The 26170-nt window shown below is 55.2% G+C and overlaps 2 protein-coding genes across 8 annotated transcripts; one reads left to right on the top strand and one right to left on the bottom strand.

Annotated features, from left to right (window-relative positions):
• Positions 1-766: 766 nt before the first annotated feature.
• On the top strand, positions 767-16600 carry LOC132368562 (probable transmembrane reductase CYB561D1). 6 transcript variants are annotated; one of them, XM_059927269.1, is made up of 13 exons: positions 767-913; positions 2809-2874; positions 3259-3363; positions 3747-3957; positions 4256-4542; positions 5164-5246; positions 5602-5855; positions 6669-6867; positions 7008-7129; positions 7611-8406; positions 11025-11133; positions 11667-11704; positions 12276-16600. In XM_059927269.1, exons 1-13 carry the CDS (start codon positions 787-789, stop codon positions 12777-12779), a joined length of 2901 nt encoding a protein of 966 aa, XP_059783252.1. In that variant the 5' UTR covers positions 767-786; the 3' UTR covers positions 12780-16600. The 6 variants fall into 6 exon arrangements, 5 of the variants coding, with proteins under 5 accessions (XP_059783252.1, XP_059783257.1, XP_059783263.1 ...); XM_059927274.1 differs by lacking the exon at positions 3259-3363; XM_059927280.1 differs by lacking the exon at positions 11667-11704 and having other exon boundaries at positions 12276-12394.
• Positions 16601-20284: 3684 nt separating this feature from the next.
• Positions 20285-25854, bottom strand: AMIGO1 (adhesion molecule with Ig like domain 1). Of its 2 annotated transcripts, none has more exons than XM_059927308.1 (2): positions 25552-25854; positions 20285-25079 (listed from the first exon to the last, which is right to left on the bottom strand). In XM_059927308.1, exon 2 carries the CDS (start codon positions 25012-25014, stop codon positions 23533-23535), a length of 1482 nt encoding a protein of 493 aa, XP_059783291.1. In that variant the 5' UTR covers positions 25015-25079; positions 25552-25854; the 3' UTR covers positions 20285-23532. The 2 variants fall into 2 exon arrangements, with proteins under 2 accessions (XP_059783291.1, XP_059783297.1); XM_059927314.1 differs by having other exon boundaries at positions 20285-25082.
• Positions 25855-26170: the final 316 nt, after the last annotated feature.

A 26170-nucleotide genomic window follows, 5' to 3' on the forward strand; every position in this document is an offset into this window, starting at 1 on the left:
AGGAGAGAGACGGATCAGCAGAGATGCTGCAAACACCAGCAGCCTCGGGGCCACCCCAGTTCCGGGGCTGGCTCTGGCTCGGAGATAGCCTTCTGTCATCCTGACAGGTGATCCCGGTCAGCTCAAGCTAGGTCCTCCCAAACCCAGACAACGCCACTTCAACCCTCTGCTCTGTGTCAGGGCAGCGTGGGTTTCCCACACAGGAGGCACAACCCGAGAGTTGAGGACCCTCCCCCACTCCAACCCCTGTGTCCTTCAGCACATCCTACAGACCCCCTCCCTTTGCCCTTCTGATTCACAGCGCCCACCTCCCTGCACCTACCGCATTCGATCTACGGGGAAGCGAAGTCGCTTCGTGGCCGCCAGCCCGGGAAGGGGCGCCAGCCAGCTGGCGGAAGCACGGCTTAAAGGGGCATCTTGGGCAGAGAGAGGTTTGGGACTGGGGTTTGTGTGCAGCGAACTTAAGAGAGTGGGCTGGTAGCACAAAGAATGTGTTCACAACGGTTAGGAGCAGAGGTCCTGGGGCTTTGGTCTCTTTTTCCCCCGCAATTGTGCATTTTGGAGGGGCTCCCGCGTCAAGCTCAGTAGGCAACCTCCCCACCTCTAAGCCTACGTTTCCCAGAAGGCTATGCGGCACGGAGAGTGAGGGGAAGGCAACCAGTGCTGCGCTTGCGCAAAGAGTGAGCTGGAAAGGTGGGAGGGAGAGGGGAGGCGTGCCCGCGGCAGGGATGGGGGGAGGGGGCCGCGCGGCGGCGGCGCCGGGGCGGGCGCGCGTCCGCGGCGGTGATGGCGGTGCGTGAACGCGCGGCGGCAGCAATGGCCGCTCTGGAGCGGCGGGTGCCGAGTCTCGATGACTTCGCGGGACAGAGCTGGAGCTCGTGGGTGGAGCGGGCCGAGCTGCCCGCGGCCGACGGTGAGTGAAGCACCCCTAGAGTCTGAAGACCCCATCACTGTCTCCCCTCCCCCCCTCCGGGCCCCCGCCAACAGAGGGGAGCTGCCGACGGGAGCCGCCGTCCGGCTCCCCGGCCCCCCAAACAAAGGACCCGCCGGGTCCTAGTGCCCGCCCGCTCCGCCACCTTCGCGCCTCCGGGTCCTAGCGCCGGCTCTTCTCCAGCAGCCCACCCTGCCCACCTCTGCCTCTGCCGTTGCCCAATACCTGCCCCCACATCTGCTTGCTTTTATGTTTCTTCTTGCCTGCTGTCCTCCAGCTTCCGCCCCTCCTGCACCTGCCTCGAGCTTTCCCCATCCGCAACAGTCCTCTCCACGTGTTTCCCACGCACCCCACTTCTGTGCCCCCCTCCCAACCCCCCTTGTTCCTTCGCCTTCTGCCCCACACCTTTTGCTCCTTTTCGGCGTTTGCCTGTCGGCTGCAGTGCCACTAGATCCCCGCCTCCTCCGCATTAGTTCGTCGGTCCATCCATCCATCCATCCTCCCTTCCTCCCTCCTCCGTCCATCCATACATGCCTCCAACCCTCCGTCCTTTCCCGGGCCTCTTGCCCTGCCTCCCGGGCTCTCTCCCCTGACCCCCACCTTCTCTAGGCCCCTGAGTGCTTTTGGTGAGCGGGCTGACAGCCCCTTCTCCTGATCTTTGTCTCCTGGGCCCCAGGGGGCATCTGGCCTCGTGGCCTTTGGGGTGACAGCAGGCATCACGCCCCTGAAGAAGTTTGCAAGTGAGAAGAGGTGGAGGAGGAGACCACATGGAGCGGTCTCTGATGACACTTGTTCTCCTCTGAGACGTCCAACTCCCAGCTCAGTTCTGTCCATCACAGCATTTTAATGGACTTAAGAGTGGGAGCTGCCCCTTGTTTCTTGCATGCCTAACCCACCACCCCTCATATCTGGAGATTATATAAGACTGTCAGTATTCTTCTCATTCTAGAAAGGGGCACGTCTGTTAGTAGGTGTCAGAAGCAGACCTAAGTGGGAGCCTCAGGCCACCCCAGAACTGCCCCATGCTGGGTGGGCAAGGATGGGGCCATTGTCAGGGTCTGGGTGCATTGAGAACCGGAAATGGAATCAGACGGGTTTGGTGACTCAGAATTGATTTTTTTTCCAAGGGACAGGGAGGGGGCGTAGAGGAGGGAGGGGAGAGGAGTAAGGTAGGGGGATGGGGAAAGAGCTGCTTTGCACAGCTAAAACGTTTTTGTCATCAACCCAGAAACTGAGGTACAAGGGCAACCCTTGCCCAAACCCCCTCTTAAGAGGAAAAGGGCTTGCATAGCTGATCAAGGGGACTTTGAAGATGCTGAAGGGCCATAAGACAGCAGTTTCTCTGCTCTGTGGCCATCCTATCAGTGCAGGACCTGAGAAGCTGGGTGTAACTTTGACAATGCCATGGCAACCCAGGTGGAACAAAATCGGGGATGGGGACCTAGGAGAGTATCTGTTTGGGATGCCACAGAAAAGCAGACAGGACCTCTCTGAGAAATCTCAAGAAGGTACTCGGGGTTCTGTAGTAAAATATGTTAAGGACTGTTTCCCGTTTAAATGGGGAAGCAGGCCCAGAAAAGAGATAATTACCCATAGTCACCCAACTAGTCAGCAGTGGAATCCTGAACTGTACCTTGGAATGAAGGATCCATAAGAAAGGTGGCTGGATCCCTCCTAATGGGGTCAGCTCATTCCAGCAGGTGAAGGAAGAATGGGCACTTGAGAAAGATCCACTGAAAGGTTCTCCAAGTAGTCCTGAGCACCAGGTGCTTGTCAAGGAGTGAGGGCTTCCTCCTTCTTGGTCCCAGGACCTGGTCGGATGGGAGATGGGGCTTCTGGGATGGGGGTGGTCCTTCTGAGCTGTGTTTCTCCTCCAGGGGCTGAGTTGGAGGAGAGTAACAAAAACCTGAAGAAGTTGGATGCCATGACCCTCATTAAAGAAGGTGCGGGTTGACACATACTGGGGCTGGGGCCCAGGGCAGACAGGACCACCTTCCCTTCTTCCACCACAACCCAGGAGGTGGCTGCCTGAAGCAGCAGGTCTGGGGATTCTCACTTTGATAGGTCTGAGTCAGCCTATTCCCCTGGCTCCTGTGACTTATTGAGGAAGATCCTAATCATTGGTGTTTGGTGCCCATTCACCTGAAAGCCTGCATTCTTAGGGACTGGTTAGATTGAACTCTGGAAGCTGGAAGCATCCAATATAAAGCTTGTCATATCAGCTGGGAGGGGAAGTGTCATCTGAGTGGTGGGTGGGAGTGTTCTCTGATCTTACAGGGAAAAGCTGGTGTCCTCAGCCCCAGTGATAAGGGCTTCTGTCATTGCAGACATGTCCATCTTCGGGCACTGCCCTGCCCATGACGACTTCTATTTGGTTGTATGTAACCATTGCAGCCAAGTGGTGAAGCCTCAAGCTTTCCAGAAGCACTGCGGTGAGGGGAGCCCTAGGGAGGAGATAGAGGGGACAGGGGAAGGTGGAACATGGAACTCTGAGGACAGAGCCGATTGGGAGGTCATGTGGGTAATGGAGGGAGGCTCTGGGAATAGAAGGTGGGGGCAGGGAGCTTCACAGATAGTGGTTGGTTGGGGTTATTGTTTAAGCACCCTTTTAGCATCTGGGAAGAGCTAAGAGGTTCAGGAAGCTGATTCCTAGAATTTTGAGTCTTGAAGGCTCAAATTTAAACGGCAAACTTAAAATCTAAGCTTTGGAAACTCCAGATTCTCTATCGTGAGTCTGTGAGCAGGGTTAGGAGGTTGGGGAAGGAGACAGTTGATGCCACTCACCTCGATTGCTCTCTCCACCTCCTGGTGACAGAAAGAAGACATGGGCCGCTCAGCAAGCTTTACGCCCGGGCCCCACCTCCACCTCCAGCCCCTGCCAGCTCTCAGAAATGCCATGTAGTGAACGGTCAGGGCCCAGCTTGTAGGGCCCCAGGTTCCACCAAAACCTCCTCCAGGGAGAAGGGCCAGGGGTCCCGGAGCCGTGGCCACCAGCCTCCTGAGAAGACCCAGAAGGACAACCTCTGGTAAGAAAAGGCTGGAGACTCCCTGAGACAAGCCCTGACCCTAGCCCAGGGAGGGGTTGGCACACATGGAGGCAGCTGTGGGGCGATGGGCACTGCTCACTGCGGGAGGCGGCCATCTCTCTCTGCAGCTCCCTTCTACTTGCTCCGGGGAATATGGGGCCCCCTTTTCCCATGTTCTGCACTCCTGCAGGAGCCCACCCAAGTTCCAGGGCTGGGAAAGGAGATGGCTCTGGGCTAGAGTCTGAGGCCCAGGCTCAGCCTCCCTACCTCCCTGCCTGCACCCTCTCTCCATGTATAGCCTTTTCGTGCCTGTGGTGAATCTGGAAAAGATGTCCAGTCTCCCGAAGCCCGATGGACACGGAATCAGGGTGGCTCCACCCTCTGCTTTCCTCAGCCAGCCGGCTGGCCTCAGCAAGGACTCCCCTGGAAGAAACCCCATGGCATCCCCTTCTAAAGAACTTCCTGGCAGAGGGAGCATCGAGATAACCCCCAGCGAGGGCCCTAGTCACCGGGCTGAAGGCAGCCCGTCTGAAAAGGAGCCTGGTGGGGCCAGGCTGCCCCCTAAAACCCACCGGAAGATGGCTCGTGAGTAGTCGTGGTCTTGGGGTCAGGAAGGTAGAGTGGGGACTCCTTTGGACTGCTTTGTCCTTGGGCCTGATGGAGAGGGGGTCAGGAAAGGGTGGGCTTGGCCATCACAGGGTGCCAGGGTACAGGAGCTCCTGGTCATCCCTTGATGTGGACACTCACTTGACCTGCTTGCTCTCTTGGAAGATTCTCTTCAGCCCAGGTCTCCTGATTAAGGCCATGGGAGCCTGTGCCCAAGCAGGTGAAGGTATTTTTCCTCACCTTGGGCTGTTGAACTTTATCTCTTTTCTCGTCTAGAGCCAGGGCACCAGAAGCCTCCCATAGCTGGTTTCCCTGGCATCCCAGATGCCTGTAGCTGCTTTTGTTTCCTGGTACATGTTGCGCTGTTTGAGACTTGGGGCCCCCCAAAGGAGTGCCTGGGCTGGCATGGGGACGGGATGGTTCTTACACCCAGCAGAGAGCTGCTGATGCCCAGAGGAGTATCTCTGGAAGGCTGCAGCCCCAGACTCGAGGGCCAGAGGCTTTCCTGCCTTAGGCCCAGCTCTCCCAGGCCTTTGGCCTGAAGACACCAGACCCTCCCAGAAATGGCCTTGGGGTTCATGGGAACCGCTTTCCCCACAGGGAAGGAGTGCGACCTCAACAGACAGTGTGGGGTAATAAATCCAGAGACCAAAAAGATCTGTACCCGCCTGCTGACCTGCAAGGTAACCCCCAGTCCCTCTGCATAGTGAGGGAGGACAGCACAGACACGGGCCCTGGGAAGGGAGAGCGAGTGAGATCTCATCCAAGATCCAGCTGAAGGGATGGGGGTTAAGCCTAGACCAGGCAAGGGGAGGGGAGGCTGCCCCCACTGGGCCCAAGGTGGGGACAGCGGGCAGGGGTGGCTTCCAGATCCCCCACTCCAGAGGAGGGTTCTGGCCCTGTCAGGAAGTGAAACAAGGACACACAAAACACACCCACACTCACACACCCAGTCTCTTCACTTGCCCAGGCCAGAGCACACCACCACCCCTTACCTCTGCTCAGCCCCTCCCCACCCTTCCCCCTGCTGTGTTCTAGATCCACTCCGTGCACCAGCGCAGGGAAGTCCAGGGCCGAGCCAAGGACTTTGACGTGCTGGTGGCAGAGCTGAAGGCCAACTCCCGCAAAGGGGAGTCTCCCAAGGAGAAGAGCCCAGGGCGCAAGGAGGCAGCTCTTGAGCGCCCCTCCCAGGAGCCCCCCTCCTCAGTCCAGGTTGTGGCAGCAGTGGCTGCTCCCAGCAGCACCTTCTCTGCTCGTGCCAAGCAGACCTACCCATACTGTGCACTGCCCAGGTACGTCCAGGATCCAGCACCCATCTTACCTGGGGACACTTGGCCCCAGGCCATCAGGAACCCCTGGAGACAGGCCCAGGGAGTGCCCTGGAAGATGCTGCTCACTCCACCCTGAGTGTGTGGGGAGGGGCCCCTGGCGGTGGTGTGGAGGTGGGCGACTCCCTGTTCCTAACCAGGAATACCGCAGTACCCCAGGCTCTCTGTAGTGTTCCAACACCCAGGAAAAAAACATTTTCCCAGCTGCTTCCAACAGGCCAAAAGTCGTAATTGGGGAGCCGAAAGGGTCAGGGGCCTGGGTGAGGCAGTCCTACTGTCTATTTATTCACTGGCCCCTTCGTGTGCGGAGGCTGCGCTGGAACCCGGGGAGAGCCTGCCTTGCGGAAGGAGACACACGCATCTCTGCCTGTAACATGAGGGGCAGACACGAAACATAGGCTCAGCTCACAGATAGGTTCACAGGAATATGTGATACAAGAAGGGGGTTGAGAAAATTGACTGGGCTGACCAGAGCTGGGTGTGGTTATACTCAGATTTTCTGGAGGAGGCGAATGTGGAGCAGATTTTCCCCCTGAGGAGGCAGGGCCTGGGAAGTGAAGGGGCTGGGGAGAAAACCCCTTGGGAGCTGTGGCCCCTGATCTTTCTGGCTCTTACTCTGTGAGCTCTGTTGTTCCCTCCCTTCCTGTCCTCCTTCCTCTTTGTCTGATCGCCCAGCAGGGTGTCTGCCCCGACTTTTTGAGCTTGGCAGGTTCAGGGACACCCCTACCGTGACCCACTCTCATCACATCGCCCTCACATCCCCTTTGGCCCTTCCAGGTCCCGGGCCTCCTCTGAGAGTGAGTTGGATGATGAAGGCCCCTGTGGTGGTGATGGGGACCCAGGCCTGTTCCCCTTCCCCCTGCCCCGGGGTGGTGCCCAGGCCTCCAGCGAGGAGAGTGAGGAGGAGGGGACATCTGATGACCTCCACCTCCCCACTGACTGCCATTATGCAACCCGGCCCCCTCGGCCGCAGGCGGTAAGGACCTGGGGCAGGGACCTGGGGGTGGGGGGCCAGTCCTCCTGGCTCACAATGTGGGGAGGAGGTCAGATCCTATGTGCAGGTGCCCTCCCTGTATTTCAGGCCCCATTAACCATGTGCCTTCCCTCTGCCTTCAGTTCTGCACCTTTGGGAGCCGGCTGGTGAGTCCAGGATGCTACGTGTTTAGCCGCCGGCTGGACCGGTTCTGCTCGGCACTCAGCTCTATGCTGGAACGGCACCTCAGCTCACACATGTGGAAGTGAGTCTCCTGGCCCCAGAACCTCCCTTCCCAGGCCCCAGGCATACACGGGCTTCAGAGCCCCTAATTCGTCATACATACCTGTAGATGTGGCTTGGCTGTTTGCCAGGAAGACCCCAGGTAGGATGAAAAGGAGGTGGGGAAACTTGGCAGCCTGGAGCTGGGCTAAGGCAGGGCCTGAATGGGTCACCTGGGAGTGAATCTTAACTCTCACCAATCACTTCCAGTACCTTTTGGGTAGGTAGGGATAGGGGATGTCCAACCTGAGATTTAAAGTGAGGTTTTTAAAGGGTCTGTATATTAGTTCATTCCTGCCTTTCCCTGTGCCTTCTTCCTATCCCTCAGTTCCAGCGTTTCCCAGCAGAGGGCAGCACTGCCAGGGCTCTGTGGGCCATTTCTACGTGGGTGGAAAGACTTGTATGTTGGTGGGGAGGCCCTCTTGCTTGCTTGGCATCACAGTGGGGCTCTCTTCTTGCTGCAGGAAGATCCCCCCGGCGGCTGAGCCTCCATCCCACCTTGTCAGCTCCCCACCATCTGCTCCCCTGAGCCCATCCTCTATGGGCAGCTGCCCCCGCCTTCCAGGCCCACCCCCCAGACCCGCCTGCCCAGCCTCCACGCCCCCCACCAAGGACAGCCTTGGCCCCGGCTACCCTGCAGGCTCCCCCAGCGTGGCAGCCGCCTGCAGCCAGGCGGAGTGCATGGGCGGGAGCCAGGCCATCACCTCACCACTGCCTGCCAACACACCTTCCCCATCCTTCAGCAAGCTCCCACCTTCCAAGGCCAGCAAGTCATCCAAAGGCAAGGACGGGCTTGAGGTGGAGGCTCCTTCTCGAAAGCGAAAGTTATCCCCTGGGCCCACCACTTTCAAACGGACCTGCGTCCTGGAGCCCACTGGAAAAGGCAAACCCTCTGGCTGCCGGGGCCTCTCGGCCAAGACTAAAACAGCCCTGGGCATGGGGCTGAATGGGACGGTGGAGCCAAGAGTGAAGCGGGCAGGGCCCCTGGACTGTCGGGGTTCCCCTCATCAGCCCCCCACGCCAGTCAAGGCGTCTCAGCTGGACAACCAGGGAGCGGCTGGACACCCGGCCAAGGCCCTGCCGACCAACTGCCTCTCTGAGGAGGAGGTAGCCAAGAAGCGGAAAAACCTGGCCACTTACTGCCGGCCAGTGAAGGCCAAGCACTGCCAGGCTGGTGCCCCTGCCGACGCGGCCTGCTCTGTGCGCCGCAAGAAGCCGGGTCCAGCCCTGGCCTTTGAGGAGAAGTGTTCTACACTGAAGGTACCAGCCCAGCTCCCTGAAGAGCAGGGGCGGGGAAGGGTCAGGATGGATGAGGTTGGAGTGCACAGGCACCTGACAAAAAGAGGTGCTTAAGTAAATGTGCAGGGAAGGGAAGACTGGGGAAGTTGAGAGAGAGTTCCTGGGCCATCTTCTCTAGGGAGAGGTGACCCCAGCTTTTGCTTGGTGGGCCTTCCCCTATCCCCAGCCCTCTCCTTTGGGCTAAGGAGATGTTGCCTCTGCCTCTCCCCCTCCCCCTGCTTGCTTTAATCAAAGGGCCACTTTCTGAATTGGCTGTGGCCCTCACTCCAGGACTTGGAGCTACCTCTGTTCCCTGAAGGAGAGGAAGCTGGACTCCATGAGCTCTGATAAGAAAGGTTTGGGCAGTAGGGTTGAGCTTGGGTCCCTGAGCTGTGGCCTAACACGCTGGGCCCAGGGTGGGTGGGCTGGTCTGGTTCATTGGTTTTGCCTCTGGGCATCAGGGCATGAAAGGGCAGGGACATAACCCAAGGTCCCCATATGCATGTCTGCCCACCTTATACATAGACCCAATGCCAGGTTTTCAGGTACCAGGCAAGCTCTCCAGGGTTTCTGGTAAAGCCAGCAGCCAGGTTTATTTGCCTTTTCTGATGGGAGCCCTGGAGTAGCATGCTATGAGCTATCCATATGACCTCAGCCAGGAGGAATGTATTGGAGGTGGGAAGGGGAGATGCCCTCCTGGTTTAGGCACTGGCCAGATGCATACCAACACCTTTGGTGCCCATATGAGAGTAGTAAGTTTGACAGCTGCACGGGGCCTGAGTGTGTTTTTGTCACACGTGTGCATGGGTGATCTCCAGGCTGCCTCTGCTGGGCTGGCATTCATCCTCCCCCTTGCCCAGCTTTACTCACAAGACCAGCAGGAGGAAATCAAGCCTTAGCTTTTCTGGCCCACATAGTTTGCTGGATAGGAGGACAGTTAGACCCCCAGCCCGACCCTGTCTCTTGCCTCTTGTCTTCCTACAGTCAAAAGCCCATTAACAAGAAAGTGCCTGCCCACTGCGATGGAGCCGCCAGCACCTCCTCCCCTCCAGATCCGGGCCCCAGGCTGCTGCCGCTTTTTATAACTTTATATTATTTTTTTTAAGAAAAAAATACTCTTTAAAATACCTCAAGACTGTCTCCCTGTTCTGTTGCTGCTAAGAAAATATAAAAACAGAAACGTAGAAAAGGAAGGAAAGAAATGTAACAAAATGAGTGTCCTTACTGTCCCCAGTTGCTCCCCAGGAGGCTGAGATGATAGGCAGTCAGACTCCAGCTCCCGTCACTTGCCCGCAAAAAAAATCTCTTACACTCGTATATTTTTGTCCTTTTAGTCTGTGGAAATGGCTGGGGGTTGTATCACTGGGGGAGTCTTAGGATGAGGAGGCATGTGGCTCGGAGCGAGCAAGGGGACTACAGTCTCATTGGGAAAGGAAACTGGATCGGGGAGGGGAGCCACACCTCTGGCTCTGCTCTTGGATCTTGGCCTTGAAGGTCTGTGGATGTCCGCCTGTGGCCCTTTTCTGGTCTTCCAGCAATCCTGCTCCTCCGTCCTGTCTGAATTACTGCCTCAGTTTCTTCAGCCCTTCTGCCCTTCCTGCCTCTTACTAGTAGCCTTATTTTCTCAACCACTGGAGCTTGAGTTGGTAATTGCACTCAGGATGTCCCTGATTTCTGTGGGATGGCTGGTTTTGGTCTCTTTCTCCATGGCCTGTGGGTTTACCCTTCAGGAAGGGGTACAGCCTCTCCCAGGTAGGCCTCCTTAAGCTGAACCACACCTGTTTTTGGAGTCAGGAAGGGAAAAGGTATCCTCACTTACAGAACTTCCCTTGGTGTGGGAGGCAGCAGCTGTGTGGGAGGCCCTAGCCCCTCAGGTTCGCCTGGCTCCCCAGGGCTGAGCAGATGGTGTGGAGGCGGCAAGGGCTGGGAGTGCCCTAGTTTTTCCATTTGTCTCACTGGGGACAACAGCTACTGTGCAGACAGGGGATACGACTGTTGCATGTCCCTCCTTTGCTCCTCAAACCTGAATTCACCAGGCACAGGGCACAAGTTTTTAGCCTTCTCCTCTCCTTTCAGTCTCCTTGCTTTTAGGCAGGGAGGAATCTTATTCCCTTAACAAGACAGAAGAAGAGGTGGCAGGAGAGAGTGGGCAACCAGGGAAATCCAGTATTTCTGGAAAACTGTTCAAAACACTGGTTTCACACTCTTGGTTCAGTATACCAAATCTGTGATTCGGGTGAAATCAGTTGTCGTAAATGTAGTTTCCACAGGCTATTTGAGACATAAGCCCCGTCAGCCCGGGTAGACATAAAGATACACATGAGTTGGGCAGAAGACGCACGGTGGGCCCGGAGCTGTCCAGTCGCCTTCCGCCCTCGCCCTCGGGGCTCTCCAGGACGGATGCGCTTTCCCCCAGCCCCCAGAGGGCGCTGTGGACGAACCGCCGCATTGCCGGCGGCGTCCCGGGGAGGAGCCTCTCCCGCAGCCGAGGCCGCCTCCGCGATCGCAAACCCGGAAGACGTGCCCTGGCAGCTGGAAGTGTGGGGCGGCCGGGCACCGCCATGCAGTCCCTGGAGGTAGGTCTGGTTCCCGCTCCACAGAGGGAGCCGAGACTAACCCGGTGGCTGCGGAGAGGCAGTGGGATCATGGCGCACCTGGTCGCTTTGGGCTTCACCATCTTTCTGACAGTGCTGTCCCGGCCAGGAACCAGTAAGTGTGCAAGGTGGGGCGGGGAAGGGGGCGGAGCCGAGATGCTGGAGGGGCAGCGCTTGGGAGCGCTAAGAGGCATGGAGGGGGAACCCTAGCAGTGGATGGGCGGACTGTGGAGGGGTAGTAAGGGCGTGGTGGGGCGTGGCCCTGGGGGTGGGTCCTGGAAGGGTGGGGCTTTGGGTGCTGGGAGGAGAGGAGACGACTGAAGTGAACGGAACTCACTAGTTCATCATAAGCAAAGCCCCTCGTGGATGATACAAGTAAAGGAGGGATGCCAAGGTCTGTTCTAGGACTGGGCTGGTAGCTGCGAGGTGCTGAATGGGGAACCCAGGCCAAAGTGGTATGTTTGCCCTCTTGGTTGCTCACCCTAAGGCCCTTTGGCTGCTCCACTTTGCCCGGAGTTCCTGATTACCCATTAGGATTGGAGACACTACTCTGACCTTTCCCCTCCAGCCAGATTCCTTGGGCTCCAGCCAGCCACAGGGGTAGAAACAACGGTGCCCAGCCGTCAGTCTGTTCTCTTTGATTCTTAGGTCTTTTCTCCTGGCACCCTGTATTCATGGCCTTGGCGGTGAGTTTGGGCTTCTTTCTGCAGGTGATTTGTTTGGATATGCCCCTAAGGAAGCATCCAGCCTTCAGAAGGCTTAGCTTTTCTGAGGCTCAGAGAGGTGGGGGGAAACGCCCAGGGCCCCATCTTTCCCTGCAACCTGTGAGATCAGGAAACAGGAGGGCTGGGCTGTAGGTAGTCAGGTGGTAATTTAAGGGGGTGGGAGGACATGGAAGATACCATTTTTTTCTCCAGTAGGGCCTGAAAGGAGGAAGTGGAAGGGGTGTGATCCAGTTGCTCCCCTCCCCAAAGTTCAGGAGGAAGTTTAACATTTGCTGTTCCCATTGGTCCAGAAATGAGGGTCATTGTCTGTGGTGGAGGTGGGGGCATGATGTCAGCCTGAATGATGAGACTTCCGCTCTAGCATGGATTCCCAGTTCTGCCCACAAATGCTGACCTGTGTGGCAGGTGGTCCTGGTAGGAGTTCTTTAGCCCCCACCCTCTGTCCTCCTTGTTTGGATGTATGAGGGCACCTCTTTTTCCTTAGGCCTCCAAGCTGGGTCTGAGGCTCACTGGCCCTCTCCTGTGTTCACAGTTCTGCCTCTGCACGTCTGAGGCCATCCTACTCTTCTCGCCTGAGCACTCCGTGTTCTTCTTCTGCTCCCGAAAGGCCCGGATCCGACTCCATTGGGCGGGGCAGACCCTAGCCATCCTCTGCGCAGCCCTGGGCCTGGGCTTTATCATCTCCAGCAGGACCCGCAGTGAGCTGCCCCACCTGGTGTCCTGGCACAGCTGGGTAGGGGCCCTGACATTGCTGGCCACTAGCGTCCAGGCACTGTGTGGGCTCTGCCTCCTCTGTCCCCGGGCAGCCAGGGTCTCAAGGGTGGCTCGCCTCAAGCTCTACCATCTGACATGTGGACTGGTGATCTACCTAATGGCTACGGTCACAGTGCTCCTGGGTATGCACTCAGTGTGGTTCCAGGCCCAGATCAAAGGTGCAGCCTGGTACCTGTGCCTGGCGCTGCCCCTCCATCCAGCCCTGGTAATCATGCACCAGATCTCCAGCTTCTACTTGCCAAGGAAGAAAATGGAAATGTGAATTCCTCCAGACTGTGAATCAAAATGGGACACTTGACTTGGACTTCAGTGGTTCCTCTGGTGACCTTCAGGGATCCACTTCAGAAGTGGTAGGGTTTTTGTATTTCTTAGCTGGGCTAGGGGCTGCAGAAACCCAAACTGCCGTTGCTGACAGATGACTCAGTGGGCCAAAATGGGGAAATGTACGGGGCGCAAGTGAAAGGTGATGGGGAGCTTGATCCTGAAGCTTCCACTCTTGATGGGAGACAGAAGTGTTGGGTGGTGGTGATGGTGGTGGTGGTGCTGGCAGTCATTTCTTGCTTGCATGCCTGGTGAAAAGTTGGATTCCTGCAACTTATGAATGACAGCTATGGCTCTTTGGGTCACTTTGAGAAAGCAATGTAGTGGAGAGAGCCAGTGGGTCTTGTTTATGGGGTATGGTCCTTGTACACTCTATTGTGGGACCTTATGCGAGTCACATGTCTCAGGACCTCAGTTTCCTCATCTGTGTAATGAGTGATTGTTTCTAAACAATCTCTCTTAACATTCAGTGTCTGTCAAGTTGATGTCACAGAACACCCTCCCAGGTCTGAACCATGGGCTTGCCCACTCAGCAGACTCAGGGTGTAATTCTTACATTCACTGTCTCCTTACCCCTCTGGAGGGACAGGTCTGCTCTCGTGGCCTTTCAGGAATCTGTGCCGATTTGGCCCCTGCACCAGGGGACAAGGGGTCAGGCACTATGGAGAGAAGGGGCCCAGGTGAGGGTCTCCAGAACATCAAGACAGTAAAGGCACTAAAGTCACTTTAAAACTTTTGGAGGAGCAAAAGGGCATTGGCTTAACTAAGCCTTGGCTCTTGGCTGGGCTTCTTAGCCCAGCTAAGAACTTCCTTCAGCTCACTTCAGGATCTGGGCTTGAGGGCTGCGAGACATCCATTCTCAGTGGCAAAGTAGTCCTGAGCATCTCATGTTTTGTCCTTCTTAGGGCTCAGGTCCTTGCCTTAGCACATAGCTTCGTGGAGCTCTTCCGAAACTGTTAGAACAAAATAAGAGTCAAGGAAATGGGGCAGGGCTCTTCTGATCTAAGAGAAAACAAAGTGTCTCTGGTTCCCCTTCTCTCCTCGTCAGCTAAGCTTTCCTCAAGTGTCGTCTCTTGCCAGCTCTTTGGCCCAGGAGGGGGCTGAATTTGGTGCCAGCTGGCAAATGAGGGCTGGGCTCTCTTCCCTGCAGAGACCCCTCCTTGTTCCAAACTGAAAGTATCAGTAGTTCCCCAGACTGCCCTCGGTGATAAGGGCTGGATGCTAGATTGGTTAACTGTCGTCTGGCTCAGTCGGGGAGCTGGGACCTCCGTAGGCCATGGCAAATACTGAGAATGGCTGAGCCAGGAAATTGGTGTTAAGGCTGGTAGAGAGAGTTCAGTGGGAACTCTGGGAGGCCTGTGGTGTAGGGCTTGGAGCTCTAGGTCCCGGGAGCAGGGGTAGGTGTTCCTAGATAGCAATATTTTGGATATCTCAGGTCTTTAGAAGATTCAAGACCTCCTCTCAGGGTGGCTCAGAAGCAGGGAGGTTGGTATGATTCAACAGTACAGGAGTGAGAACTGCAGGGGCAGAGGGGTCCTCTGAGCGGACCTCGCTAGGATGCTTCCGGGTCAGGTGTCATCTCCTAGGAGCCCTCCAGACCCTGAGCATCTCAAGGGAGACCCCTGCTATGCAGAGGGTGATTGTTCCTGTCTTTTTCATTGCCCTCTCTCCCCTCTCCAACTCCTCAGTGTGTCCTGAACTTGGGAGAGATGGTTACTGGGGCTGCATGGAGGAGATTCTCACCGAGGGTCGCTTTGATCAGGGAGTCCATCTCCCCTTGCCCAGCACAGTCAGTGCTGGGAGTCTTACTCTGTCTATAGCAGGGTAGGAAGGCTGGGTGGGGTTCACCAGCTTGCTCTGGGAGCCAAGCAGGCAACACCATAAAGCCCGAGCCTGCCTGAGGTGTTGCCTCCTCCCAGGTGGTGCGGGGGCTGGTGAGCGGGCAGGCTGGCTGACAGCCGGCAGTTTGCGTGGGCAGTGCCAGCTGATGTCTATTCCCAGCCCTGGGAGGAAGGGGGAAGTCATTTATATTCTGCAGGAGGAAGGGGTCCCAGCTGTCACTTCTCTGACCGGTAGGCCTCGGGGGGCAGAGGCACAGGGCAGAGAGGGGAGCACAGGTGGTCTCCTCCTGCTTAGCCAGTCTGATTGCAGTATAGGGAGGAGGTCGCCAGGAGGAGCCCTTCTTCCCAGCTGGCCAGATTGTAGGGGGACTTCCCTCCGCTCCCCTCCTTTCTCCTTCCATCACCACCTGCCCTCACATCCTGGGGCAGCAGCTGGACAACCATTAGACCTCAGTGCCAGGGCACTCTTCCTCCAGCTGGGATCTCGGGGGCTGACGGCTGGCTGCATATGCCTCCTGCTTGTGTGTCTCCTCCTCCCTACACCCTCTATCCCCCCACCTCCCTGTATCTGCCCATCTGGGGTATTATCTGGGCTCCTCAGGAGTGAGGCAGAGGCCTTGGGGGAGAAGCAAATGGCTGCCCTTTTGCCCTTGTCCCCTAACTAGGGAAAGCTGCTAGTAGCCAGCCTGTTTTGCCTTTTTTAAAAAAAGCCAGGGTGTTCAAGTTTTTTAAAAATTCTGTGTCATTTGCACAAATTTGCATATCAAGCTCACTAAGTCCTGATTCCAAATATGATTACATTCAAACTCAGCCTTGAGGACATTAGAAATATAGATGCTTTTTGTATCTAAATCCAAATGGTAATAGGATCACCATTCTGGGTTCACATACCACCCCGAAGCCCCCATCTTTCCCATAGCCACCACTTTCCCACCCCAACACTTCCCCCCGCCCTGCCCCTGGCTGGGGAGTGGTGTTGAGTGGCAGGAGCTCTGTCTGGGGAAGTCTCCCAGCCTCACCTTCTTGGCTTTTCAGCTGCATCGAAGGTAGGCTGCTATCTCTTGCCAGCCTCTGCCTCCTCTGGCCGCACCCTCTCACAGGGCAGACTACCTCTCCCCACTCCTTGACACTGGCCTGTCCCTTCCTTCTCATCGTCCCCACCCTTCCACCCCTGGGCATGGCTGCTATGGGTCTTGTTTTTAAAACCTCACTGTGGGAGATCCAGGCATTCTCCCTGAGCCAGCTGGCTGCTATGCCAAGGCCCGTTCAGAGTTAATAATAATCATTAGCTGAACAGTGCTGGGGCCTTTCAGCTCCAGATCTCTAAGCACTTGCAGGCTGAGTCAGCCAGCCCTCACCTTCCCCCTCTTCTTGGGCTGCAGAGAGAGGAGGGGTCAGAAGTCTCACCTCCCAGCCAAGCCTTATCCTTCCTCTGGGAGCGGGCCCTGAGCATCCTCTGAGTAAACTAATAAGGCCTTTTCACCTGACAAAGGCCAAGATGTAGGGAACGTAGTGCATGCTCCACTGACACTGGTAGTGGTGGCTGTTGACATTGAACCTCTAGTACTCCTGCCCTTCCTTCTGTTGACCTGTCTTGGCCTCCAGGGGACACCCCTGACTCCCTCAACATTTCTGGTGGGCCTCTGCAGGCTTAGGGAGCAGGGAGGCGTCTGGTTCAGTGCTCCCGCTGCCCCTGCGTCTGGTTGGCATAAAGAGCCTACATATCATGAAGTGAAAAGTGAATCGACCTGGGAGCTAGGAAACCTGCAGTCTGGGTTAACCCAGCTCCTAACACTGGTGTGGCCACAGGCAAATCACTTACTGCTTGACCTATCTCACAGGGATGTTGTGAGCGCTAGATGACAGAATGCATGTTAACAGGCATTGGGAAGTTCAAAGCATTAAACAGATGTAAACAGGTGGTATTATGTGCTTGTCCTTATCTTTCACCCAGCCTGGCTCTGGGTTTTATGCTTCTTTTAGGGAGGCAATAAACAGTTATGGATAATGATGCTTAGAGGACCCAAGTCTCAGAAAGGTTGTGTTGCTGGCCATCATTGGAGAACACAGACATTTCCTCCTAGATGCAAGGTCAGGAACGCCACCAAGGCTATGACTCTAGTGAAGCTTGCCCTGAGTGCTGCCAGCTAGTGCTTTCAAGTCACGGGGCTGACTGCAAATCTGGGAGTCAGTTATGCCCCAGGTCCAGCCTGAAGTTCCTGGAGCTGGTCTTAGTCTGGAGCTCCTGGTCACAAGTCTATCTAAATTTCTCCTACCTAATTCTGCTCTTCTGAGGGAAAGGCGGAGCAGACGATCCAGGAAGGGAGGAGCAACAGCAGTGGACACAACACTGCCACCCCAACCCTCTGGTTTCCCCCATAGCCACAGGCTGCCTCAGGCCCTCACCCAGGCACGGGGTGGAGGTGGGAAGCTCTGAGACACAACCCCTGGCTTGTTCACGGGTTTGTTTCTCCTTCCTTGTTTCAGGCTCTTGGAGTAGGATCACAGCCCCTTCCTCCTCAAAGGACTTTATTAGAATTAAAACACACACGCACATGCACACACACACATACACACACGTGCCATGAAAGCAGTTATGTTTAAATTAGGAGAAGGATACTTTCCATTCCATTGGTCTGAGAACAGCCAGCAGTCTGCCTGGAGTGGGCACAGAGAGGCAGGCACCCCAGGAGCACAGAGGCTTCAGTATTTGGTTTTTAATCTTGGTGGTTTTTATTTTATTTTATTTTTCCCTATCCTGGGATCCAGGAATGAAACACTAGTCAGGCATTGCGATCATGGCCTCAGCAAAGCATAGGCACAGAGAAGACACAGCTGAAAGGCAGGAGGATAGTGCCCCAGAACTGCCCTGGAGGGTGGTTTGATGTAGACAATCTCCAGCACTGGGCTAAGCTTAAAGCAGACAGATTCCCTCCATTCCCTCCAGTAAGACCACCTTCTCCCTACCCACCCAGAAGGCTTGACTAAGTTACCAATGTGCAGGGAATAAGTTCCAGTTTTTAATCTTCATGCTATTAGAATTTCCCAGATTTTTTAAACCTCTGTTAAAAGCAGATTAAGTAGCTACTTCAGGCTAGTCTCTGGTACCAGAGGATTCAACTTTGTCTCATTGAGTAGACATGAGGGGCCCCCAGCACCCCTCTCTTTAAAGCAGATTCCCACTTATCTCACAGTGCTTTCTAAGGATGCCCAAGACTGGGCTCGGCCTTTCTGCTTAGGTCCACACCTAAAGCAAACTACGGCCAAGTGAAGGAGCAGTGCGAGGTGAAGGAAAAGCAGCACGAAGTTCTATCCAGCTACAGTGCTCCCCAACCTGTGTGCATGTTTGTATGGGCGTGCACATGCATGCGCACCCCCCAACTTTGGGGTCAGTGACTCTCACCTTATGTATGTCAGTGCTATAGGGCACCTAGAAGTTCCTGCAGGGCCTCATGTCCTAAAGGTTGGTTCTCTCCATGCCCTCTGTGATTATGGAATTGTGACAAAGCCTATGTCGACTGGAAGGCCTCAGGGCAGGAAAACACTTCATGTTTTCCACACAACAGTATATAAGCCTGATGAAAGGGCTTGACGTGGCAGCTGCTTTAGCTTTCCTCTCTGAAGCCTGGGGAGAGGAAGCATCCAGCATAGGCTCACTGTAGCCAGACCAGAAGAGCTAACCATACTACTGCATGGGCCTGAGCCTTTTCTGCAGTGTGGGTGGGGAAAGTGAAGCTTCACCAGTGGTTGCCCGGGAGACAAGATAAGGGGTACAAGAGCTACAACTGCAGAAAGGGAAGGAGTTTGAGAGATCAGATGGAAGAGAGACTAGGCTGGGCAATCCACTGAACTCCCATTTTCTGTGCTAAAAGGTAACCATCGTATTAACCTCATCCATTCTCCTGCAGTGCCACCTAAGAGGAGCTAGGGGAAGAGCGGCAAGACATGGAAGACAAAACTGCACATCTTGGCCAGATACTATGGAACTCCCTGGGGGGTTGGGGAAGGGGGGAGAAGGGGAGGGTTGAAGAGGTGCAGCCACGGATTCCTTGGGATGATGGAGAAAGGAGTATCAAAACTTTTCAGGCACAGAGACAGGGCTTGGCACAGGCCAAAATACAGGGGAGAACTCTCAGTAGTCTTCCTCAGATCTGTTCTCTTTATCAGCTCACCCTCTTGGCTAAACTCAGCCATAGCAAAAACTGCTTTGGAAAGATTAAAAAATACTATATAAATGTAGACTCTGGGGGTGCTCTGGCATCAACATCTGTCATTTCATTGACTGCCAAGGTTGATTGGTCTGATGTGGTTGGCTGTGAGGTGTCTCCATCCCTCACCACTTTACTTGTTCCTCATGAACAGAAAAAGACAGCTTTCCAGACAGAGGAGGACTGTCCTTTGGTCAAGATTTTATCAATGTAAGAAATTAGGTAATTATTCAAATTCTGATTCTTTTATTTTTTTTATTTTGTTTTTTGGCTGCACTGCGTGACCTGCGGGATCTTAGTTCCTCAAGCAGGGATTGAACCCGTGCCCCCTGTAGTGGAAGCGTGGAGTCCTAACCACTGGACCGCCAGGGAATTCCCCAAATTCTGATTCTTTTAATTTCTTTTTTCCTTATACCATTTCCTCTTCCCTTGTGGAATCTACCATGACAATCCCCTTCCAGAAGTACCAAGAGAGTAGCCAAAGAAACTGCATGTTCAGAGTTTGGTAGAATCCAGTCCAATTTCTGGTAGGCTGTCTTCTGTACCAAGAAAGTGGGGACCGCATTTCTGTGTTCTGTGCAATGCCTAGGACATATTACACTGTCAATGAATAATAACCTTCCTATTAGATTAATATACTTTAAGCCAAACTAAGATGGTTACCATTCACGACATGAACATATACCGGTAATAATCAAAATACTGTGAAACCGAGCTGCTCTCCATCATTTCTTTTAACCCAGTCCAAGCATTTTTCCATGGTACAGTTTGTAGGCTTGATCCAGACTTTTAAGAGAACTCTTCAGGGAGGCAACCCTCCTCCCCAGGGATCCAGAAGGCCTTCTTTATTTACAGGCTCTAGCCCCAAGTCATGGAATTTCTAAACTCTCTCTTGCTAAAGCTTCAGTGACATTTCTTTTGAGAATATCTGCCGGGTTGGCAAACTATGGTCTGCTGGCCAAAACCAACCTGCTGCCTGGTTTTGTATGGTCTGTGAGCTAGTAAGAGTTTGTGCATTTTTAAATGGTTAAAAAACCTCAGATACATGTTACAATGATATGGAAATCACATTTTAATGTCCATAAATAAAGTTTTACTGGAACAGAGCCACAGTCATTCATTTGTGTGCTGTCTGTGGCTGCCTTCCTGCCACAACGGTACAGCTGAGTAGTTGTAACAGAGACTATATGGGCTGTAAAGCCGAACACGTTTCCTGTCTGGCTGTTTACAGAAAAGGTTGGCTGACCCTTCGTCCATCTTAATGCCTAGATGTGGATTCAACCCATGCCCTTATAACAGCATTTAACTCTTCTCCCCCTAGACAGGTCACAGCCTTCTGAGGTACAGTGAACCCCAGCCACAGGCTGAAAAGATAAATAAACCAGTCACAGACTATGCCAGAACAGAGACTCAAGCCAGGTTTAATGATCATTGTCTAGTTTTCAGAGCCCAGAGGCTCCAACGTTTGCCAGCCTGAGAGTACGTAAGTGGGAGGACTAGGATCCTGGACATGGAGAGGCCTGCTTGCTCCGCCAGCAGGGCTACAAGGAAGTACAAAGGTAAGGACACACGAAAAACTGGAATCAGTTGGCTTTACTCTCCCCAGCTGGGGTACACCTGCTCCTGGCTCCTTCCTAGGAGCCTCATAAATACAGGCAAAGAAAAAAAAATCACAAATAACCACACAGACAGATTCTAGAGCCCTGTCATACTCTGTCTCCAGTGACACCTGCTTCCTGGGAGACACGTCTGGTTTATGGGGGTGGGGTGATGGCTCGACCTTTTCTTATAACCAGAGCTGGCAGTTTCCCACACAGGGTTCTAGTGAGCTTACATACGCTGAGTACCCAATCCCCCAGGTAGAAAGCTACCTTTGGGGTCTATCAACTGAAACCATGGGAAGAGGCTCATCAGTTCAGTCCCTTGGTGGGGCAGCCAGGCACATCTACCAGTCTCTCAAACTGGTAGGTGCTGGCCAACCTAGTGGATACAGTGGGGAGACTTAGATCCTCAGGGCCTTTTATTGATATTATGCCCTAAACTGGGTAGGATTTATGAAGCAAATGGCCCACCTAGTCCTCAGGAACTCAGCTAGAATGCCCCAGAAGACCCACTTCATTTGACATTGACTTTAAAGATTTTCAGAGCTCTAGATGGTGCCTAGAGGGGAAGCTGCAGTATGGAGGTGAGATTTTTCCCCGATTCCCTGGTAAGTCTGAGGAGGGAGTCCTGGTTCCTATAGCTTCAGTATCAGAATCTTCAGAAGTCTCTGGAATATAACCAGACAACTTTTTCCTCCTGCCCCTGTCCTACCAGGGCAGTTAACACAGGAAGAGCAACTTACAGCTCCTTGGTCCCCTGCCAGTGTTCTGGGTCCGTCACTGACCTAGTTCTACATTTATTTCTCACATATATCATCTTTAATCCAAGGAAGGTTTCTGAGGGGTCTGAAGAGCCAGCTAGCTCCTCATCACCCCTTCTCTCAAGATCTTCAACCTGTAGTTCTCCTAACTCCAGCCTTTGCTGAGAAGTTATTCAGTGTTGTGGAGATGTGGGTGAAGCTTCAGGCAGTTCAGAAATCTAAAGTACAAAACTTTGTATTTGTGGAGCCTGGCATGGTCACTGTCTCTCCTACAGGGCAAGAAAATTGTGTGCATGAAGTTGTGCACATAGGTGGAAACGACTCTGGAAGTGGACGTTAGTGGGGACTGAAGACTCACTGTCCTGAAGGAAGTCAAGGTGCTGGGGTGCATGCAGACCTATAAGCATGCATCCCTATGAGCATGCAAGTACTTGAGGGAAATGCTGCACCTCTCTTGACAAAACTAGGTTACTAATAAAGGATGGACAGCAGTCTTGACATCCCAGGAACAGACAAGAAGCAGATGTTGAGTTCCAGTCCCCTCCCCGAATCTTAATAGGCAGCGGGAGTTAGGCCCTCCTAGCAAGCAGCTTTCACCCGCAGGTAAATGACACTTCTTGGAACCTAAAGAGAGATCAGAAAACTAGAAGATCTGGAGAACTTCCGATGGAAGGAGACTTGGTGGGAGAGAGGGGAGAGACTGAAAAGACCAACGTCAGGGAACATTTTCACCTTGGCCCTGCTCGCCCCCTTGCCAAAGCTCAGAGCAACCAACTCCCAGGGCCTGCAGTAGAGTCAAAGGGAGTGGTCGTCTCTATACCCAAAGTATCCTGCAACTGGGATGGAATGGAACGTTGGGCCTGTTCTTAAGTTCCTCGGGCCTGACAACCACAACTGCACAGACCTCTGGCTGAGAGGGTCTCCTTTTGAAAGTTTAGTGCCACTGTCTGTTACAAGACTGCCTGGAACCTTGTGGAGAGGGCAAAACTTAGCCACACTCCAAATTGCCATCCTTCTGTGGCAGAGACCACTCAATTCCATCTCCTCGGATGATGAGATCCCATGCTTTGGCCTTGCAGCAGGGCTGAGATCTCTAAGAGAGGAGCAAAGCGGCTTTGTCAACACAGAAGAGATACATACCCGGCCCCCTCCATCCCCGAGCCCAATCTAACCCAGCTGGGGCCAGACTTTCCGGACTCCTTCCTTTGCAGAGCAGCATATTAGGGAACACTCAGAATCCCACCTGAACTTGACCAGGAGACTGAATGAAGAGATGGCATACACAGAAAATCAGGTAGGTCCAGCTGGATGCTACATAATAGAGGCTGATTTACCCTCCTCCTCCTAGTGCAAAGAGGCCCCCATCCCACGTCTGCGGCAGGCATCCACAGAAGCTCTGCTTTCAGCACCCTCCGCACTGGTGCCACACACAGGGGCTGGGAATCAAATGCTAACCGAAGGTTTCACCAACCAGGGAATTAGCCAATCTGGAGTTTATCCCCCATCTCCAAGTTCTGTGCTGGCATCTATGCTGTGACATGGACCCCTCGGTTCATGCTGTACCCCTCTGTACCACTGGTCCCAGGACAAGGCACAGATACCACGTCTCACATTGTTGCCATATCTGACAGGCAACAGGCCAGGCTCCTGCAAAGACCCATCCACCCAGGGCTCATCCAGAAAGAGGAAGGCATTAGTGGGAAGTCTTACAACGGCTTTGGGGAGTGTTACTGATTAAGGTCTCAGCCTTTTCCTGACTCATTTTTCCAAAGGTTTCCAATTTCCCCAGCTGTGAAGTGTGACTTCCTGGTCAAAGATAATATAGCTTTTCCCCAACATGGCTGCTGTGGAAGCTCCCGCCATCACACACAACATCACAGGTGTGGGTGGGCAGAGATAGGAAAAAATGATTTTTTTTCCCAAATAATTTTCTCTTAAGGAGCTAGGGATGACCTCAAAAAAGTTTAAGGAATCCGCTCTTCCTCCCACCCCTTCCTCATTCCCACCAGCTCAGATACACTCCTCTTCTTCCACCACATTGAGAACTGCCAGGGCTCTGGGTAGGGGTGTAGCATTTGCCTGAGAATTAGCATATCCATATTTGAAAATCATGGCAGCCACACCCTGCTTGGGGTCTTGCCTGTTGTTGTACCCGTGACCAATTCCCTTGAGTTCGGGGGGAACCCACTCCCTTGGGCAGCTAGCCCTCTCTTCCATCCCCTCATATCCTTCAGGGGTGCATTACCTCTCCTGGGGCAGAATCTCCCCACCAACCCATCCTGCTCACACCACAATGGGCGTATCAGAGAAGACCGAGCTGACCGATTCTGGATCTGACATCCTCCGCTGGCCCTTGCCTGTCGCCTCAGGCACCGGCAGGGTGTTGCCTGGCTTGAGCTTGCCGTTCTGACCCTGCCCGGGTCCAGCAGGTTCCAGGAAGGCCACCCGCCGGTCAAAACCATCATCCTTGTCCCCACCAGCCATAGGATCGTGGTTGGGTGTGGTACTAAGCATGGAAGAGCTGAGGCTGTCTCCTTGATGGCTGGAAGGCTTCTCAACACCCCGGCACCAGCAGCGGCAAGGGGTGAGGTACAGGTATATGAGGACCAGGACCACACTGAGGATACAGCCCACGAGGGTGGTATAGGCTGTGTTGAGGGTGTCATGGTGTCCGTGCAAGGTGAAATTGTATACTTTCAACTCCACAGACAGTGTCTCATTGAAAGCCTCCCCCATGGCATAGCAGGTATACACACCCCCATCCTCGACCTGCACCCGCCGGAAATGAAGACTGCCATCCTTGGACACCGTCACTGTGCTGTTGGCCACCTCATCTAGCACCCGTTCATTGCTTGGTGTCACCCACACCTTGGTCATCCCCTGCTGCTTGGTGTCACACTTGATGGTCAAGGTGTCACCCAGGTGGGCCTCCCAGGCACGTTCCTTGTACTCGCTGCAATTGAGGAAACTCAGACTGAAGACATTGTGCAGCTTCTTGGAGCTCATGCAGTACAGGTCCTCCTGAAAGTCCATCACGGAGCTCAGCTGCCGGTACTGCCAGTGGGAAAAGAGCTGGTAGAGCTCACAGTCGCAGTGCAGCGGGTTGTTGTGCAGGTACAGCCCATTCTTGATCCAGGCGGGCAGCTTCTGCAGGTCGGGCAATGGTAAGTTCTTTAGCTTGTTGGAGGAGAGGTCCAGGAGCGTTAGTTTGGGTAGCTTGGCTCCTTCCTTGACCAGTTCCAGAGGGAAGCGGGAGATCTGGTTCTGGCTCAAGTAGAGTTTCTGCAGCTGGACCACGTCGTCGAAGGCGCAGCGGTCAACTGCCATAATGTGGTTATTGTAGAGCAGCAGCACCTCCAGCGCCTGCAGTTCACTGAACAGGAACTCGTCCAGCGTACGCAGCTGGTTGGAGGAGAGGTCCAAGTAGCGCAGGTTGGGTACTGGGGAAAAGGCCTCGGAGGAGATGAAGTTCAGCTGGTTGTGGCTCAGCAGCAGAGAGTGCAGGTGGGTCAGGCGCGTGGGGGTCCACTCGGCCCGCAGGCGGCTCAGGTTGTTGTGGCTGAGGTCCAGGAGTGCCGTGTAGCTGGGCAAGGAGTGGGGCACGTTGGGCAGCTGCTGCTTGGAGCAGCTGAGGATGTTGCTGGCGCACAGGCAGGCGGCAGGACAGCTAACCAAGGGACGGCCAGCTCTGGCCTCCTCAAAGAGGAGCAGGAACAAGGACAGCAGCAGGAGCCAGAGGCCTCGCAGGTCACGCTGGGGTTGCATAGTGTCAATGGGGAGGGCGAGGAAGGCCACAAGGAAGATCTGGGAGGAAGTCACCCGGGCATGTTCTGCTGGGGTAAGGAAGGGTCACTTTCACTACAGGCTTAAGAGAAAGAGGATGGGTTTGTGGTCACCGGGGCCTCTGGCGGGAAGGACCGACTCTCCTGCCTTCCCCTCTCCCCCCACCCCCGCGGCCCCATCCCCGTTGGGCTAGAAGAGAAAGGAAGAGATGCTGGGTAGTTCCCAAGCACTGTGCAGGCGGTGGGCTCAAAATACTGGGACCTAAGAGGAGGTGGGCACAAGGGCCTGCTGGGCTGGGGTCACAGGAGCGGAGGATGGGGATCGCCGGGGCGTCAGGGACTGCTGGGGTTACAGGGGTTGCAGGGCCCGGGTCTGGAGGCAGGGTCAGCAGGGCCTTTGGGGAGGAGCTGAAGGAAGGTCGACCGGGCACAGGCTGGGTAGGGCGAGCCCTAAACGGGCTGAGGGCCCCCGGGGCCTGTCGGGGGGGGGCTCCCCCCGCGGGACCTCTGCTCACTGCACCTGCTCGGCGAGGACGTGTCTCAGCCCATGGCTGGTCCGGGAGCTCCGTCGCGGCCTCCCCTGGCGGCGCCTCACCGGCCGGCCTGCCGCGGCGCCCGCCTTTCGCGGGGGCCCGCGCCCGGCAACATCGCCTCCCGGGGACTTGCCGGGCTCCGCTCCGCTCCCCCCGCGCCGCCGCCTCGACCGCTGCGCCGTCGGAGCCCCCAGACCACGGCCACCGTCTCCGGGTCCCCTGGGCCGGCGTGCAGTGGTGCTGGGAGCGGGAGGCGCCGCGATCCGAGCGCTGGGAGCGGCGTGGGGGTAGCGAACACCGCGCGCGCGCCCGTCGCCGCCGCGGAGCCTCGGGGCGCGTGCGCGCGGCGGGGGCGGGGCGCACGTGCGTGTGTTTGTGTCGGAGCCCGACTGGCGGACGAGCGGCCGCGCGCCGCTCTTTCCTTCTCGGAAAGTGTCGGGACCTGGCGAGGAAAACTGTCGGGAGGGGGGCTCTGGCCCCTTAGTTCCCCAATTACTTCTTCCACCTTCTTCCAGCCCCTTCACCCCCCGCCCCCACCCTTCTACCTACCAAAACCGCTCTCAGGAAAAGTAGGTCTAACCGAAGTGAATTCGCTGCAACTGGCTC

The sequence above is a fragment of the Balaenoptera ricei genome, chromosome 1 (genome assembly GCF_028023285.1).
Source record: "Balaenoptera ricei isolate mBalRic1 chromosome 1, mBalRic1.hap2, whole genome shotgun sequence".
Classification (NCBI taxonomy): Eukaryota; Metazoa; Chordata; class Mammalia; order Artiodactyla; family Balaenopteridae; genus Balaenoptera; species Balaenoptera ricei.